This window comes from Mandrillus leucophaeus, unplaced genomic scaffold (assembly GCF_000951045.1).
Source record: "Mandrillus leucophaeus isolate KB7577 unplaced genomic scaffold, Mleu.le_1.0 Scaffold130, whole genome shotgun sequence".
NCBI lineage: Eukaryota > Metazoa > Chordata > Mammalia > Primates > Cercopithecidae > Mandrillus > Mandrillus leucophaeus.
The window spans coordinates 4,567,791-4,587,702 of NW_012101255.1; the positions used below are offsets into that span (position 1 = coordinate 4,567,791).

The window sequence follows — 19,912 nt, forward strand, 5'->3', positions numbered from 1 at the left end:
TTTGAAACTGCCAAGATCACGATGACTTAGGCAGATAGGGTATTCTCATTTTACAGATGAAGAAAAATGATACTGACCTATAAAAGAAATGGTAAATTTTAATGATCATTCATCTTTCTACTACTTTTTTTCTACTTTATCAAGGAACTGAGATCTAGATCTTGGGATTTTTGCTTTTTTTGAGATTTTAGAAGTTTTCTTTGTGGATTTAAGGGGATGAAAATTAAAGAATATTTTATTAGATAGCTTGACAAAAGCATTCTTGATCGTTTCAGTTCTTCACATGTAGTGGAAATAAGACATGATAAAGTTATTTATGAACAGTATTTTATTAACATAGACTAGAGGGAGAATTTAAAAAAAGATGTAATTCCCCTCTGATCTTGTCTTGAATCTGTTAACTTTACAAACTTCATTTATCCTCTGAGGTAGGTCTAAAAACTGGGCTTTTGTTGTGTTATATTGTCTACCATCAGTATCTACACAAGTCATCGCAAATCTGTCTCTGCTAGCTATTTCATCAACAAAGGCTTTGAAACTGTGGCTGTGTAAATTGTTCTGTCATTAATAGCCGTCTGAACTAAGCACAAAGCCAGAACTCATCAGTGTTATCTAAATCTAATTCGTTGAGATTTAGATAAATGACAAATGTTACAACTTTGAACTTACCATAAACCTGGGTAACACAACACTGTTAATTGGACCGGATCAGATTAAAGGACATAGAAATAATAATGGTGAGGACATGAGAAAAACTAACAACAACTGACACATGTGTTATAGCTAATACAGATATGCTTATTGTGTAACAGACTTTTGCATGTAGTAACATTGGGGGCTTTTTGCATGTAGTAACATTTTATTCTATGAGGATTATATTTTTATTTCTATCTTATGAGGAAATAGACATTGAAGAATATTAGGTGATTTACTTAAAATCACATAACAAATTACTGGTGGAATGAGGATTTGAAGCTAGGCAGTCTGACTTCAGAATTTTTTGCTCTTAGGCACTTAATCACTGTTAAACTTTCTACACAAAATGTATGAAATTTTCTATTGTGAAAGAATTATATTTTTGCCTTTTGGCTGCTTATTTCATTGTATTAGAAGTATTTTCTTTGAGAGCCAGTTATTTTTCTTTTCTTTTCTTTTTTTGAGACGGAGTTTCGCTCTTGTCACCCAGGCTGTAGTGCAGTGGAACGATCTGGGCTCACTGCAACCTCTGCCTCCCGGGTTCAAGCAATTCTCCTGCCTCAGCCTCCTGAGCAGCTAGAACTACGGGCATGCATCACCACACCTGGCTAGTTTTTGTATTTTTAGTAGAAACGGGGTTTCACCATGTTAGCCAGGCTGGTCTCAAACTCTTGACCTCAGGTGATTCGCCCACCTCTGCCTCCCAAAGTGCTGGGATTACAGACATGAGCCACTGTGCCTGGCCAAGAGCCAATTCTTTTTTGTTGTAGTTTTACATGCTTTAGTTGAACTACCAAATATTGAACCTTGTATTGAAATTATTAATTTTTTAGAATGACTTAATTTCTCTATTTTATTTTATTTTATTTTACTTTTTTGAGACGGAGTCTCGCTCTGTTGGCCCGGCTGGTGTGCAGTGGCGCAATCTCCACTCACTGTAAACTCTGCCTCCCGGGTTCACGCCATTCTCCTGCTTCAGCCTCATGAGTAGCTGGGACTACAGGCATCTGCCACCATTCCCGGCTATCAAATTTATTTTAATAATAGTGAAATTTGCTGGGTGTGGTGGCACGCACCTGTAGTCCTAGGTACTCCCGAGGCTACGGCGGGATGATCACTTGAGCCCAGGAGTATGAGGTTGCAGTGACTTCTGACTGTGTCACTGTACTCCATCCTGGGCAAAAGAGTGAGACCCTGTCTCAAAAAACAGTAACAGTGGTACTCCATTTTGTATAGTAAATGCGTCTGTCTGGTTATGAAAGCAGAATGTTTTTAGCAGATTTGACTTTCATTTGTCAAAATCTTTAAAAAATTTTTCAGAAAATAAACAAGTAGTACAAAAGTTTTTTATTGCATTAAACATGTTCGTGTATCTTATTTTGATTTGGGTTGGTCCAAAAATTTCTTTGTGTATACTTAATTTTAGAAGAAAAACTGCTGTCCAGTACATAGAAAGCAGTGATTCAGAGGAAATTGAAACAAGTGAATTGCCACAGAAAATGAAAGGTAACATGTAATAGATTTGATTTGATAATGTGTCCTATATTCTAATGTCCTATTTTGCACATTTTTATGTTTATTTTTGTTTTATTTTTAGGCAAACTGAAAAATGTACAGTTCGAAACTAAAGGCAGGGCAAAAGGTATGTGTATACTATATACCCATAATCTAGACTTCAAGATTATTAAAGTACAACTCCATTGATTTGTATCTCGCTAGGTTGGAATGTTTTAGTAATAGCTCTTAAACTTGGCTGATGTTTACATTTGAACTCTTCGTGGAGCTTACCATGGGTGTTAAATTAATTTTGTAAAGGAGGAAAAATGAATGAATAGTTGCAAATTAAAATCTACAGTATAATAATATTTAAACTATCCTTAAAACAATTTTCTACTACCTATAAAATGACTTCAGTAAAACCTATGTGTGTAGTATGAATAGTAATTACAAAATTAGGTTGAGAATGTCTTCCTGGCAATACTATTATTGTTAGTTTACATTATTATACAGATGTGAAAATAATTAATATTTTTTCTTTTTCTTTAAAATATGCTCTATTTTCCTGTAATTCAGATCGTACTGTATTTCTCATTCATTGAGAAATTGTATTGCAATTTGGGAAATAACTGATCATCTTGACTGATCTGTAAATTTGGCAGCCTTATCATTAGGAATCAAACTATTTCTTTCCTTGAAAAATTCTTCTCCCACCTGAGAACTGAATCACTTTGCATATGACTGATTCTACTTTTTTTTTTTTTTTTTTTGAGGCAGAGTCTCGCTCTGTCGCCCAGGCTGGAGTACAGTGACCCAATCTTGGCTCACTGGGAGCTCGGCCTCCTGGGTTGATGCCATTCTCCTGCCTCAGCCTTCCGAGTAGTTGGTCCTACAGGCGCCCACCACTATGCCCGGCTAATTTTTTGTATTTTTATTAGAGACGGGGTTTCACCATATTAGCCAGGATCTCGTGATCCACACGTCTCAGCCTCCCAAAGTGCTGGAATTACAGGCATGAGCCACTGCGCCCGGCCAACTGCTCCTACTTTCATTTCTTCTCCTCAAGTCTTACCATGAATGACTATATCGTTTCTCTCAGTTGAAAAGATATGCTTAATGTCAGAGGTAGTAATTTTGGTTACCAAATATTTAGCTTAATAATATAAGCTCTTAAAATAGGAGTGTGAAAAAGGTATTCTATTTCCTACCCTTAGAAAGTACCTGTACTCTCTAGCACAGGAGATAATTTGAAAAAATTTTAAGATTCTTTGTTGTTTTATCAGCAGGATCTTCTAAGGTTATAGAAGATGTGGCATTTGCATGTGCATTAACTTCATCTGTTCCTACAACAAGAAAGAAAATGTTGAAAAAGGGTCAGTAAATATCCTGGTTTTCTAGTTTTTTGTTTTCTGTTTTTGAATGAAAAAATTTAACATTTTAAGTTATAAAGCCATATTACAAGAAATTTAGAAAATAGAGACTATTTTTTAAAGTATATATCCCATTAAAAAAACAAAACAACATCATAATTTGTTTCCCTTTTGGTGCATTTTCCTATTGTACTTGTTTTAGTTAGGGCCAAAATGTGATGGAGGGCCCTTACTCCTGAATAGCAGAAATATTTCTTCTAGTGAAGGCACAAAGCAATTTGTGGCTGCTTTAAAGCTTAATTTAATTTAGATTAATTTAAGTTAAAGGTTTAACTTTTGGTATTAGAATTTGCTTTTCATTTTAAAATGTTAGTGATCTTTGTTATGATTTTATATTTTGTAATTCATAGGAAAACAACACTGCTTAAGAGACTAAATATTTGAGATGGGAAGATATTTAACTAAGGTTGAGGAGATTTGGTACAAATTGTATCTCTGTCCCTTGGTCTCCATTTATTTTACATGTTGGGGATATAGCACACTATCTGTTTTCATAGACCATATAATCTAATGATGAGAGAAACATACAATAAGCAAGTCAACATAATTTTAAATAATGAGAAGTAATGTGAAGAAAATAAAGGAGGATAATGAAGTAAAGATTGACTTGAAGGGGCTTGTTTAAGAAGGTGATATTTGAGCTAACAGACTCATGAGAAAGAGCTGACTTTTGGTCCAAGAATCAGATCATTAGAAATAGAAAATATAGGCATGCTGGGTGGAATTTTAGAAATTTAAAGAAATGTGGAAATTTCAATTGAGATAGAATTAAATTACACATTGAAAACCGCTTTCAGTTGCATATGCATAGCTGTGATACAAGAGAGAAAATTTTAAAAGTCACAGCTGTATGTCATTTTGGTTTTAACCAAACTAAGCGTACCTTTGAAAGAGAAGCAGATAGAAACAAAATTCTATGAATGGAAACAGAAGCCGTAATCCTAATTGTCCTTGTGGTAGATAGTGATCTCTTTAGTAAGGCACAAAAGGTCGTAAGGAAAAGATTGATTAAATGCCACTACATTTTAAATTTCCATGCATCAAAAGGTGCCATAAACAAAAGTAAAAAATGATAAAACTGAAGATAATGTGTATTAAGTGTAACTCACAAAGGATTCAATTCTAGACTATGTAAGAATTTCCCAAACAATAGGAAAAAGACCACCCAATAGGAGAATAGTCAAAGGATATACCTGTGGAGTCCATAGAAAGAAAACCCAAATAACCAGCTAACATTGGAAAAGATACACTGATTAAGAATTATTGGGGAGATGCAAATTAAAGGAATAGTGGGGGCAGGCATAGTGGCTCATGCCTGAAATTGCAGCGCTTTGGGAGGCCGAGGCCCATGAGTTCAAGACCAGGGTGGGCAACATGGCAAAATTCCATTTATAAAAAAAAATACACAAAATTAGCCAGACATGGTAGCATACGCCTGTAGTCCCAGCTACTCGAGCCTGGGTGGTCGAGGCTGCAGTGAGCCATAATAGCGCCACTGCATTCCAGCCTGGGTGACAGAGCAAGACCGTGTCTCAAAAACATAAAGGAATAGGGGGATGCTCTTACCCATCATATTTTCAGACATTAAAAAATCTTACAATGCAAAGTATTGACAAAGTTGCGCAGCAACAGGAATCCATGCATTGTTGATGGGAGTGCCGATTACCAAGGAGAGCAACTGGACAAAAATATAATGAAGCTGAATGTAGACCACCTGTAACTCTGTAGATATAAATAAAGAGACATGAAAAAATGGTTTTCATTGCAGCATTATTTTAATGAAATAAGAAATAATGTACATGTTGTCCAGTAGGGGAATGGGAAATAAATTGTAATCTGCTTATGCAGTATAATGCTATGCATTGGTTAAAATGAATACACTAGAGCTACAAATACTAATAAGTGTAAATCCCAAACACAGTTGTTATTTATCTGCAGTTTCACGTGCTACAGTTTCAGTTCTAAAATATTATATACAATAAGATATTTTGAGAGACAGAGAGAGACCACATTCGCATAAGTTTTCTTACAGTACAGTCATCCTGCAGTATATGTCGGGTTGGTTCCAGGACCCCCTGTGTCTACCAAAATGTGTGCATACTGAAGTCCCATAGTCTTCCCTGCAGGACAGCAGGTATATATCAAAAGTTAGCCTTCCATATACATGAGTTTTGCAATCAGCAAATACTGTTGTGGTTGGTGTTTTAGTTTTTTTTTTTTTGAGACTTGGTCTCACTCTGTTGCCCAGGCTGGAGTACAGTGGCGCGATCTTGGCAGCCTCCACCTCCTGGGTTCAAGCAATTCTCCTTCCTCAGCCTCCCAAGTAGCTGGGACTACAGGTGCCTACCACCATGCCCAGCTAATTTTGTGTATTTTTAGTAGAGATGGGTTTCACCATGTTAGCTAGGATGGTCTTGATCTCTTGACCTCATGATCTACCCGCCTCTGCCTCCCAAAGTGCTGGAATTACAGGCGTGAGCCACAGCACCCAGCCCATATTGTATTTTTAATCCACATTTGGTTAACAAAAATTTGCATGTAAGTGCATCACATAGTTCAAACTTACATTGTTTAAGGGTCAACTGTATATTCTTATAATTGTTGTATTTTATTCTTTGTTATTGTTACTAATCTCTTACTGCACGTACTTTATAAATTAAACTTTATCGTAGGTATATATAGGGAAAAAATATTATATATAGGGTTTGATACTATTTATGGTTTTTAGCATCTATTGAGGGTCTTGGAACATACCCCGTGTGGATAAGGAGGGACTACTGTAGACAGCACTGAGAGAAAAAAGCAAGTTGTGAATGATACATAGATATAGTATTATACTTTGCTCACCTTCCATTTTAATTTTGAAATTAGCGTGGAAATACAATTTTTTGAAAACTCAGAAATTTGCATTTTAAATTTACTGAAAGATACTCCATTGGTAAGGGATACCAGCTCTAGAATTTTATTTCAAGAATTTGTAAAAACACTTTATTATTACTATTTTTAAACATGCTCCACAGAAAAGTATTAAGAATTTTTGTTGTAAATTTATTAGTTCCTATTACTGCGTGACAAATTATCCTCAAACTTAACCATTTAAAATCAGACATTTATTATCTCACACATTTTGACAGGGCTAGGAATCGGAATGGCATAGCTGGATGGTTTAATGGCTTATGGTCCCTCACAAGGTTGCAGTCAAACTCTTCTTCAGGGGCTGCCGTCATCTGAACATTCGACTTAGGGAGGATCCATTTCCAAGTTCACTCACATAGTTGTCAGCAGACCTCATTACTTGCTGGCTAACTGTAGTCTTCGGATCCTCACTACGTGCATCCTTCCATAAGCTACCTGAGTGGCCTCACAGTGTGGCAGCTGGCTCCACCAGAGTAAAAGATTGGAGGGAGAGAATGAGTATGAGAGTGAGCTCACACACCCAATACGGAAGCTTCTTCTTTTATAACCTATTTCAGCAGTGACATACTATCTTCTCTGCTATATTCTGTTGGTCACACAGATCAGTCCTGGTGGCGTGTGGGAGGAGATTACATAAGATTGTGAATATCAGGAAGTAGAGATCATTGGGGGCCATCTTGGCTGGCTACCAAATTAAATATAACACAAATTCAGAAAACTGCATAACACAAATGTTCGTCTTAATGAATGACTATGTCAGAAAATATTAGAGACTTTCTCCTTGTGACCTATTCTATCACCGTCCTTTGGTTCTTCTCATAATCGCTATGTGGATTTTTAGTTTTTTTAAGTGACGAGGTAAAATTTATTCCCTGTTGAAAGTCTATCTGCTTCATTTTAATTGTTCCTAATTTATCTTTTCATGGAGGCACATTATTGCCGTCTCCTTATTGACATATATATTTCAGAAAAACAGCTAAAGGTTCTATCAATGGTTCTTTTTTTTAGGAGCTTGTGCAGTGGAGGGGTCAAAGAAAACTGATGTTGAGGAGAGACCAAGAACAACACTGATCATCTGTCCGCTTTCTGTGTTAAGCAACTGGATTGTAAGTCTTTAAGCCCTTTAAAAATGTAGCATAATTTGTATTTTATCTTTAAGGTAAAAGGTATTCTGTTAAAGACTCATTAATTGGGGAAAGTATACTTGGTCATCAGTTCGTATCTAAGTTCAAATACTCGTCAGGTGAATTGGATTATGTTTGCTGAATTGAAGAAGTTTTTCTTTATAGAAGGTAAAGGAACATAATCAATTGCTAACTTAAGATTTTGTTTTTATTTCTGCCTTTGCTATTTTTGTCCCCCAAAGTGGGAAAGATGTATAGTTTGACTCCTCTACATTTACAGATTGACTATTGGAACTCTCTTTTCTAAGAGCTCAACCAACAGTTACTGACTTTTATAACAATAACAACAGTTAGTCAACTCCTATTTATTTGGTTTGTCCTTAACCTCTTTTTAAGGATTTTTCTTATTTAATTCTCATAACTATTATCCTGATTTTCCAGGTGCCCACATTGAAACACAGAGAGGTTAAGTAACTTGCCTAAGGTCATCCAGCTAATAAATGATGGATCTTGGATATAGTTTCCAACATTTTGAATCTAGAGCCTGTCCTTTTAAGATTACCCACCAGAAATTTTTTTTTTCCAGATTGCTTTTCTGTTCTGAAACATTGACATTGGAATGGAACCTTTTCATTAATTGTTTATTTGCAGCCTGGATATGTTTTCTTCCTAGTTTGAGCTGCAAACTTCTTGTTATAGTGAAATAATGACTCTCTTGGAATCCCTGTGAATATAAGGACCACTCACCACTCTTGCCACTTCCAAGTTATCTGTTTATCTCTCCTCGCCATTCTTCTTAGAGGAGGAAGAGATCCTACTCTTTAAGACCAGTATTTAATCTCTACATTGGATTCTCTCTTTTCCCACATTTGCTTATCTGTTCTTTTTTCCCTTGTTTATTTAGTCTCTTCCCACTGGCTCTTTCCTGATACATACTCAGGTTTTTTTCATTTTAAAATACATTCTCTTGATATACATCTTTAAGTTGCTGCTCTTCTGCTTTCCTTCACTATCATACTCTTGGGGGTTAATTTCTACTTTGTGCTTTTACTTACTAATTCCTTAATTCATTGTAATCTGGCTTCTACCATTAGTTCTCTAAATTGCATTGGAAAAGACTACTTGTGATAGTCTAATTGTCAAATTTAGTGACCTCTTCTTGGCTTTATATAGTCTTTTTTTCCATGACGTGAATTTTCTTTTTTTATATCAGTTTTTGGTTTATTTATTTTAAAAGAAATAAATCCACCTTGTCCTGATTAGTGTATCATTTTTCCTCTAAGGACCGGAAGAATGAATGTTAATGGTCTGTTGCTGTTTTTTTATTCCAACGAAACTGTTCTTTCTTTAATTTGTTGTTTGTTATGGGAAGGATAGTTCATGGGTACTTGAATGGCAGTTTTGGGATAAGGTTTAGAGTATTAATGGAGGTATAAACAATATAACTGCTATTATTTTAGGGCTTGGGGTATAGAGATGTATTTTTAAAATGGACAATCAGTATTTAATTATAATTTTATATTTAGAAAAGTTCAGGTAATGTAAAGTTCAGAAAGGAAACTGTGGCAAAATCTTGCCAGGTGAGATCATGCACACTGAATTTAAAGGAATGAGGGGTGGTTTGGCATATAGGGATTCATGGTTGTGTTAGTCTATTCTTGCATTGCTATAAAGAAATAACAGGCTGGATAATTTAAGAGGTTTAACTGGCTCATGATACTGCAGGCTTTACAGGAAGTATGGTGCTGGCATCTGCTTCTGGTGAGGCCTCAGGAAGCTTACACAACCTCAGGAAGCTTACACTCTTGGCAGAAGGTGATGGGGATCCAGCATCACATTGCCAGAGTGGGAGCAAGAGAGAGAGTGGAGAGGTGCTACAAACTTAGAAACAACCAGATCGCACGTGAACTTAAAGAGTGAGAACTCACTCATCGCTAAGGGGTTAGCACTGAGCCACTCAGGAGGGATCCACCCCTATGATCCATACACCTCCCACCTCCAGGCCCCACCTCCAACACTGGAGATTACATTTCAACATGAGATTTGGAGGGGACGAACATCCAAATGATCTCAATGATCAGGAATTAAAATTTCACAGTCTCAACAAGATACTCTCTTCCTGGCTCTCAAGTAAAGGATCTAGCATTCTGCAGAGCAGGCTAGAACTGACTTATATTCCCTTTTTTGTCTCAAATAATCCAGGTAAAGGAGTAGAACCTGGGTACCAATCCTACTTCTACCACATATTTGTTCTGGATATTTAGACAAGTAATCTCATGAAATAACACCTATTTCATTTTCTGTTGAGAGGATGATATATACATACATCGACAGAATAGCCTAACACTGTCTAGAAATGGAGTAACTATAGTTCTCTCCCTTCATTCTCTAGAAAAGCTGATTTTCTTCTCTTCCGAGTGTAATCCCTTTATAAACATGCACTGTCCCATTTCAAGGCCACCCATTGATTCAGTTTTCTCATATTGGATTCTTTGTTATGCTGGATTCTAATCTCCTTTTCTTCTTTACCAAATTTATTTAAGAAATTCTTTGCGTTTTCAGCTTTACTTTTTCATGTTTTATCCTCTCTGCATTTTTGCCTTTATTATTTCATGTTTAATACTTTCTTCAGTCCTTGGTAGTCTGGTTGTTGCTTCCACTCCCTACAAAAACTCCCTTTGCAGAGATCTTCAGACTTCAGTATTGCCATGTCCAATGAGCTACCCTTTTCCTCTGCCTTGAATATGTTACTCATTTATTACTCTTTTTTTTATGTCTTATTTTGTAAGCTATCTCTAAACCTTCTTGTAAAGAATAGGAATGAAGATAGATGACAAATTAAAAGTTCACCTTGTTTTTTTTTTCTTGAGACTTTTATATTCTTTGGATCCCAGGGCTTTAACCTTTATGTTTGTTGTCCTGACTTAACTGTTTCTCTTTGTTCTGGTTCCTATTAAATCTGCCTTTTCTGTATTTCCATACAATATGGAGTTTTTTTAAAAGAGTATTTTTAAAAATGTTAATTAGATCTCCATTTAGTCATCAAGATTCAAAAAGTACCAAAAGTCTGACACATGTGCTTTCCTTTTTTTTTTTTGCTGGATTTTTTGTTTTGTTTTGTTTTGTTTTTTGAGACAGAGTCTTGCTCTGTCACCCAGGCCAGAGTGCAATGGCGCATCTCAGCTCACTGCAACCTCCAGCCCCAGGTTCAAGTGATTCTGCTGCCTCAGCCTCTTGAGCAGTTGGGATTACAGGCACGTGCCACCACGCCTGGCTAATTTTTGTATTTTTAGTAGAGACGGGGTTTCACCATGTTGATCAGGCTAGTCTCGAACTCCTAACCTCGTTCCGCCCGCCTCGGCCTCCCAAAGTGTTGGCATTACAGGCGTGAGCCACTGCGCCTGGCCTTTTTTAAAGAAAGAATCTCATTCCATCACCCAGGCTGGAGTGCAGTGGCACAGTCTCAGCTCACTGCAACCTCTGCCTCTTGGGTTCAAGTTATTCTCATGCCTTAGCCTCTCGAGTAGCTGGAATTACAGGTGCGCATCGCCATCACCACCATACCCAGCTAAGTTTTGTATTAGTAGAGACAGGGTTTTGCCATGTTGGCCAGGCTGGTGTCGAACTCCTGACCTCAAGTGATTCACCCACCTTGGCCTCCCAAAGTGCGGGGATTACAGGCATGAGCCACTGCACCTGGCCTAGAATATTTTTAATTAGACCCCAGACATCATGTAATTTCTCCCAATAAAAACATAAGTCTTCTCCTTACATATTGGTATTCTGTAGACTCTGTCCCTAACGTTTGCTCACTGTACATGCTCTCTTTAGGAAATTTCATTCATTCTTATAGCTGTAAATATTGTCTGCTGTTAACTTTAAAATTCATATCTACACCTCTCACTTTAACTACAGGTAATTATTTACGTTTTCCTAGTATACTTCTTCAGTCAGGTATTCTATAGTGACCAAAAATGATAAAGGTCTAAAATATTCATCTTTTTCTTACTTGGATGCCACTTTTCCCTTCTTTTTTTTTTTTTTTTAAACTTCCTTATATTTTAATCACACAATTCTAGATAGTCATTGAAGTATCAGAACATCTTAGTCTTATTATTTTTATTCATATTTCATATTTAATTAGTCCCCAAGTCCTATCAGTCTTGTCTTAGTTTCTTTCTTTCACACCTGTCCTTTCCACCCTGTTCCTACTTCTACCGTGCTGGTTTAGGGCTTCATCATCTCTCCCCTCATAGCTTCTGTGCTGTGTCTCCCTGGTATCTTCTCTTTTCAACTTAATCAGGCTGGTTTTTTCTGCTGAAAATCTTCTAGGTCTGGTGTTTTCATGATTAAAAAAAATAATAAGTTTTTAAAACTGATCATATCCTCAAGAAAGTCAGGGATGGTTATTTGTTCTTCGTTTTTAGTTACATCACTGTTGTAGTTGATACCTGGCAAGTAGTAGGCCAATTAATAAATGAATGAAAGTGGCTACAGTGCTTGAATCTCTGCCCGCATCCTTGAAATATTGGTGGTGGTTCTTTTACTGTTTAATTTTTATATTATTAAATCTGCTAAGTAATACAGCATTAAAGAGCCTTCTAATTAAAATATTTTTATAAAACTCGTTATTGTTTTAAAGAACTTTGGATTTTCCTCCTAAAAATGAATCAGTTGCTGATTGGTAGGGCCAAGTCAATTTTAAATAATGTGTTACTATTACTGTGTGTGTGTCATTTTTCTTATTGTTATTATTTTGGTCTAGATTGCAGGAAACTTGATTTCATACAATTTTAGTAGTTGAATTTGTCACACTACTGCCAGGGCAGTTACTTTTTTATACATGTATTAAGTCTGACACTAATCTGCTCATTGTTAAAAATATTCCTAATTTTTCTTTAGGACCAGTTTGGACAACATATAAAATCAGATGTACACTTGAATTTTTATGTTTATTATGGTCCTGATCGTATTAGAGAACCGGCCTTACTTTCAAAACAGGATATTGTTTTGACTACATATAATATTTTAACTCATGACTATGGAGTAAGTATTGCTGATACTTAAGAGATCTTTTAAAGATTGAATGGAAGAAATATGCCACAGGTTTCTAGAGTGTTCCAAAATTCAGGTTTTATACTTTTTTTCTTTTTAAATACTTAATAATATATAGAAAATGAATGGTTTTTGTTTTTTTTTTTTTTTTTTTTTTTTTACTTTTTGCATTAAAGGGGGGTTGCATCTTATTTAGATGCTAATTTAGGAATATTTTTCTTTTCTCCTCTCCTCTCCTCCTCTCCGCCTCCCTCTCAGTGGAGTTTTGCTGTTGTTGCCCAGGCTGGAATGCAGTGGCACAATCTCAGCTCACTGCAACCTCTGCCTCCTGGTTTCAGGTGATTCTCCTGCCTCAGCCTCCCAAGTAGCTGGGGTTACAGGCATGCACCTTCACATTCAGCTAATTTTTTTAATTTAGTAGAGATGAGGTTTCACCATATTGGTCAGGCTAGTCTCGAACTCCTGACCTCAGGTGATCCACCCACCTTGGCCTCCCAAAGTGCTGGGATTACAGACGTGTGCCACCACACCCAGACAGGAATATTTTTCATTTAGAACATTTTAAGTTAAGATTTAAAATTTGGATTGTAAGTATATAAAGCAATTTGTAAATGAATTCTATTTTCTTTCTTAATATTCTGGAAAATTATTTTCTATCACAATGATTTGATTAATATCTCAGTTTGAAGGTATGCTTTTTTTGTAGTTACAGTTCATAAGTTTTCCAATTAGTCTAATTGATTTTTACCTTCATAATTCCAGTTGTTCAAAAGTTAAAGTTTTTTGAAAAATACCGTGCTATCAAAATTTCAGTCTTCTGATAAAAATATTACCTTTTATATAAAAGAAAGTAATGTTGAATTCAAGTAATTCTTACAACTGCCATTTTCTGTATCATTGCTATGTTTTAATCTGAGGTAGAACAGTTCAGTGTATTGACCAGTGACTCAACAGAGAGCTAGACTGCTTGGGTTTGAATGCTAGTTCTGCCATTTATTACCTATGGTGCTTTGGGTAACATACTTAGCAGTTTGTGCTTCAGTTTTCTCATCTGTAAAATTAGGTGTGCTAGTAAGTACTTATTTTATAAACTTGTGAGTATTCAATAATTATTGTGCTTAAAGCAGTACCTAGCACACAGTAAATTTGATATTAAATAATGATAGCAACTAGTTAGCAAATCATATTAAGTACTGTTTTACTTTCCTGTGTTTTTTAATTCATATAAAACATGTATTTCAGACTAAAGGGGATAGTCCATTACATAGCATAAGGTGGCTAAGAGTGATCCTGGATGAAGGACATGCCATACGAAATCCAAATGCTCAGCAGACAAAAGCTGTACTTGACTTAGAATCAGAAAGAAGATGGGTTTTGACAGGTAATCATAGCATTAAACTTATTAAAACTTTAAATCTCTAAAATGCATCGTTATGTAAGTTAGTAAAATAACTTAGTAAACTTCAAGTGGATGTAAAGTCTGCCCCAAAATTAATCCTAGAAATAATTTAATCAAATGTTTTGAGTTGTTTTTCATAATTGCCCATGGTATAACAACATTTGACTTACTGATAATTTATGGAACAGTCACTAGACTTATTTTTGAACCTTGGAAATGGAGTAGACACTCTAGTCATCCAGTCATAATCCTGATTTCTGTTTCCCATCCTTGAACCTGTTTGCCATTCACAATACCTTTACTGGAAGGTAAGGAAAAGAATGTAAACTTAAACTAGTTGCTTTTTCCTTCTTGCTAGTGCTGCTGCTTTAAAAAACCAAATAAGCAGATGTACTTGATAAGGAGAAAGTATTTTCCACAGTCTTTTTCTTGGCTAGTGTGGCGTGTGAGAGCTAAAAATTAGAGCACAACTGTATCTTGAGATGTGTATATATTTAATAAAGCATTATAGTCAGCACTTGATAGTTTAATTTAATTGATAATGGTGGGCCTGGTACAGAGTGCTCATTTTCAATTGTTGTCTTCTCTGATTGGGCCAAATAGATATTCTTATTGGATACTCTGGTTAAAGAGTTACAACAGTTTCCTGTTATTTCTAGGGACTCCAATCCAGAATTCTTTAAAGGACTTGTGGTCTCTTCTTTCTTTTTTAAAACTTAAACCATTTATTGATAGAGAATGGTGGCATAGAACAATACAGCGTCCTGTCACAATGGGAGATGAAGGAGGACTTAGGTAAGTAATTTCAGACGGAGATTAATACTAGTTACAAATAACTGTTAGTAGCTTGAACCAGTTGTCACTTTCTTTACTATTTTAACTTGACTCTTAACTTTTCCTTCTAAAAAGTGTTTATGGCTTAATGCCTTTGTCTTTCAGAACCTAGTGATGCTTGTTTGGAAAGACAAAGATTTCTAATAGTCAATAACTACCCTTCCCCTGTTTTGGCTACACTGAAAGGAAAGACATGACTTTGTGTTTTTTGTGTGTTGCTAAGCCCCAAAGCCCCAAAACCACCATTAACAGATTTAGCAGGAAACATTGTATATCCTTTGAGGCTCTAATATGCATTAAGTTTTCGTATCTTATATAGCTTTATTTACTTATTTGTTGTTTTTGTGTTTTGTTTTGTTTTGTTTTGAGATGGAGTCTTGCTCTGTCATCCAGGCTGGAGGGCAGTGGCGCAATCTTGGCTCACTGCAACCTCCGCCTCCTGGGTTCAAGTGATTCTCCTGTCTCAGCCTCCCAAGTAGCTGGGATTACAGGTGTGCGCGAGCACACCCCGCTAATTTTTATATTTTTAGTAGAGACGGGATTTCGCCATGTTGGCCAGGCGGGTCTCAAACTTCTGACCTCAGGTGATCCTTCTGCCTCAACCTCCCAAAGTGTTGGGATTGCAGGCATGAGCTTCCGCACCCGGCCTTATATAGCTCTATATAGTGAATGATGTGATGTCCCGTGACGTCAGCAAAAGTTGTATAGGAAAGTTTTATGTGGTTGTTTCTGGTGGAGATGGAGATAGATAAAAGTTGAGAATGTAAATTAAAATTCAGTAATAGCCATTTTGCAAGATGTAGACTAATGTGGTTCAACTTTTTGACCAAAGCGCCAGTTTATAGACTGAAGATTTGAGATCCGTTAGTGGGACATAAAATCATTATAAAGGTGGTAGCCAGCATTTAAAAAGACAATGAAATAGAGAAGAGATTAGTAAATATCAGAGTGTATGATACATGGTAAGTATTATTTTGTAAAATATTTGTTTCTTTTGTATGTGTTTGTATATTTTTGCTAGATAGAATAAAATGTGTTTCTTACTGTAAGTTATAGTGAAAAAGTTTCAAGAGCCACTAACCTAGTTGGCAGTACTATCCACTTGATTCCTCAAAACCAACTATTTAAACTCCAGGAAATTGTATTTATATTTCAGTTTTGGGAAAAAACAAGAATTGATACGTCTCTTTTTTCCAGTACTGAGAAGGAAATGTAAAGATTGTGGAACCTGTAAAGGATTTTTGTGTGTTCTGAATTACTATATTATCTTTTTATTTTGGAGGCACTCATTATTTTATACAATTACTTATTTATATACTTTTGATTTTCATATTACAGAAGGTAGTATCTTACCTATATTTGTATTCTTACAACATTTAATTCAGTGCCTTGCACTTAATAGATACTTAGAATCTGAGTGTTGACTGGTGATGGAGTTGACAGGACAGTTGAAAAGTAAAAGAGTTAATGATTAGAACAAAAATGACGAGCAGAGCTTAAGAAAACAAGGACAGGATATAAAAAGATTAAACTATGATAGGTATTGAGGGTAAATTTCCATACATTTGTTTTAATAACTTTATTTTTGTAGTATACTTCTGTGATTATCAGATTGGTTAAAACCCCAAATAGGGGATTTTAAAAACACTTCTACAGAAACTGTAAAACAGTAACAAATTAAAATGTGATGTTTTGTTCTTCTTGGATCAATTTATATAGAAATTAAAAGGTACATAATTATTTGTTTTATTCTGATTAGGCGTTTACAGTCCCTAATTAAAAATATTACACTTAGAAGAACAAAGACAAGCAAAATTAAAGGAAAACCTGTTTTGGAGTTACCAGAACGTAAAGTATTTATTCAACACATTACACTTTCAGATGAAGAGAGAAAGATTTATCAGTCTGTGAAAAATGAAGGCAGAGCCACTATTGGAAGGTATGGAGAAAGAAAGCCATGTTAAAAAATAGTTTTTGTTTACTTTGTTTCCCATTCACTGAATGACATTATTTAGATGTGTTAGCAATAGTTTGAAGTATACCGAAAGATGATTTGCTTCTATGAATTACAGTGTTTTTTACAAATTAATAGTTAAGGTGAATGAAATAATAGTATAATTCACCAGGTAAGTAGTTTCTTAAGTTAGGAAACAATTTAAAGCTTACATTAAATGACAAGTTCTCAATTACTAGCCAGAAGATTTTGCTTGCTTCTATTTCCAACATCGTATGGAAATCTGGGAATAGGAACTGATGAAACAGGTTTACCAAGAAGATTAAGGATTGGTAGAAGGTATGAAATTCTAGTCCAAGCAAGATCAGGTTTAATGTGAATGCCCAAGGAACAGAATGAGTAAGAGACAAGTGAAAGCAGAACAGGACTGTGAAAGGGGAATCTTCAAAACATAAAAACTTCAGTGAGGTAGGTACAAAGCAGGTTTGGTAGGAATTAGAGAGAGAGGGAAAAATTGTTCTAAGCAGGAGATTTCTGAGTGCAAAATCTTATTTCTTTTCATATTCATTTTTTCAACAAAAATTTATTAAGTGCCCACTGTGTGCCAGGCACTTATACACATTGGGATACAGCAGAATAAAATAGACAAAAATCCCTGCACTCAAGGAATTTATATTTTAATAGGAAGAAACAGATAATTTAAAAACATGATTAAGTTTTAAGGAATAAAGCAACGAAAGGGGATGGATAATGCCAAAGCTGTTTTAGCAGGGTATTAAGAAAGACCTCACTCAGAAGATGATAAATAGGTAAAGATCTAAAGGAGACTGGGATTCAGGGGTGTTTCAGCCAGAAGGAAGAGCAAGTGTAAATGCTCCCAGTTGGGAGCATGCCTAGTGAGCTTGAAGAATAACAAAGAAGCAAGTGTGGCTGAATAGTATGAACAAGAGAGAAAATAGTCATGATATCAGAGATATATTGGAATGGGGATATGTAACGCATATATCGAGGACTTTGGCTGTTACTTTTTATGACAGGAAACCTTAAAGGGTTTTGAGCCAGGAGAGTGACATAATCTGATTTATATTTTTAAAAGATCACTCTGGCTGCTGTGTTCAGGTTTAGGTTATTTGAATAGGAATAAGGTCAGAAGTAGGGAGACCAGTGGCAGTCAAAGTAAGAGATGATGGTGGTTTTTGCCATAGTAGTGATAAAGGGAGTGAGAAATCATTAGATTCTGTTAAATTGTGAACGTAGAACCAACAGAACTTGCTGGTTGATATGTTATGGCATGTGAAAGAGAGGAATCAAAGATAACTTCAAGCCTTTTTACCTGAATAACTGAAGGGATGAAATTGCCGTTTACCAAGACAGGTCTATGGGAAGAGCAGAGGTTTTTTTAAGCTAAGATCAGAAGCTCAGTTTGGACACATTGATCATAGGATGCCCGTGAAGTTTCCAAGTAGAGATATCAAATAATTAGTTGGATAGGAGAGTCAAGTTCAAAGTCACCTATGTGTGGATGGTAATTAAAGCCATGAGATCACCAAGGGAGTGAGTAAAGTCAAAGAAATCTAACTGTGAAGACAGCAATGGCTGGTGAAATAGAAGGAATTGTCTAATATTTAGCACATGGTAGGAATTCAAAAGAGATCTCTTAAACTGAAATGCTGAGTATGCGTAAGTTATGACTGTGCCAGGGAATAATTAGTGTTAGTAAAGGTTATTCTATTTGAAAAAGTTGAAAAACTTTAACTTTACTGAAACTGTTCTCAGAAAATGTTATTTTTAAAGTATTCTTTTTAATAGGCTATATATTTACTAACATTTAATTAGCACTCACTAGGTGTTATACATTGATCTAAGTGCTTTAAATGTATTCACAGCAATCCTATTAGGTCAGTATAATTATTATCCACATCTTATAAATGAGGAAACTGAGGCACAGAGCAGTTTAGGTGACTTATACTGTTGTCACACAGCTAGTGAATGACAGGACTGATATTTAAACTCTGGCAGTTGGGTTTGGAGCTTGGAAGTTTAATCTTTGTATTATTTTGCCTATTCCTTGCATTCTTGAATATTCAGAAGTGTTTGTTGCCATAATACTAACAGTACTAATACTAGTAGCAGATTCATGTATAGCACTTAATATAGTCCAGGCACTATTTTAAATACTTCACATGCGTTAAATTAAATAATAGTAGTTGTATGAGATAGGTACTTTTACATTGCCACTATTACGACTGAGGAAGCTCAAGACATAGGTTAAGCAGCCTGTCCAAGGTTACATAATTAAATTGGCACAGCCAAGTTTTTAATTCATGACCAGCTAGCTCTAAAAATTTGTACTCCTAGTCGTTAGGCTGTATTTCTTCTGTTGCCTTAAAATACTTAAATATCAGATGGCCTGGTTATATAATTTTTGGATCGCCCATTTCCTTAAGAATCTACATTGTCATTGTACCACTGTATTTTGTATAGAATGTTTCTGTGGGCAAGCCTGGTTTGTTTGTTTTTTTCCTCTAAAGTTCAACAACTTCTCTGTTGACTTTCCCTGGGACATGTGATACTATTTAAATCTTTAGATTCCAGGCTTTTCCCCTCTTCTTTTTCCTGGAAAGCTTTCTTTAAATATTGTTTTCTGCTCCATTATCTTATTTCTCTCTGTGTATGTTAGATGTCTTTTATCTGCGTTCCATAGGTATCATTTTATTTCTGAACTTTTACATTTTTGTGTTTAATCTTGATTTTCTCAATCCTGTTTCCTACATCCTTTTTCTATGTTTTTATCAGTGACTAGTCTTTTTTTATATTGGCTTATATTGGTTTCAGTGTGACTTTCATTTCTCTGATGATTCACTATTTTCTTTCACTTTCTTGAGCCATACCAGCTCATCTTTCAGCTCTTTTGTTCTCTTGCCATATTTTTTCAAAGCTCTTTTTCTCTTTTTTTTTTTTTTTTTTTTGGTAGGAATTGTTTTATTGAGTGGTGTTAAATTGTGAC

The 19,912-nt window shown here is 35.5% G+C and overlaps 1 protein-coding gene across 4 annotated transcripts in view; it reads left to right on the top strand.

Annotated features, from left to right (window-relative positions):
- HLTF (helicase-like transcription factor) overlaps window positions 1–19,912 on the top strand; it is a 56,103-nt gene that overhangs the window by 23,974 nt on the left and 12,217 nt on the right. For 3 of the 4 annotated variants that reach the window (XM_011972791.1, XM_011972792.1, XM_011972793.1), the window contains exons 11-18: window positions 2,123–2,202; window positions 2,294–2,338; window positions 3,477–3,566; window positions 7,548–7,645; window positions 12,566–12,709; window positions 13,961–14,099; window positions 14,777–14,912; window positions 16,711–16,890. In XM_011972791.1, coding sequence (XP_011828181.1) covers window positions 2,123–2,202; window positions 2,294–2,338; window positions 3,477–3,566; window positions 7,548–7,645; window positions 12,566–12,709; window positions 13,961–14,099; window positions 14,777–14,912; window positions 16,711–16,890 — 912 coding nt within the window. The remainder of the gene's footprint in view (window positions 1–2,122; window positions 2,203–2,293; window positions 2,339–3,476; window positions 3,567–7,547; window positions 7,646–12,565; window positions 12,710–13,960; window positions 14,100–14,776; window positions 14,913–16,710; window positions 16,891–19,912) is intronic. The other variant, XM_011972794.1, reaches the window with a different exon arrangement.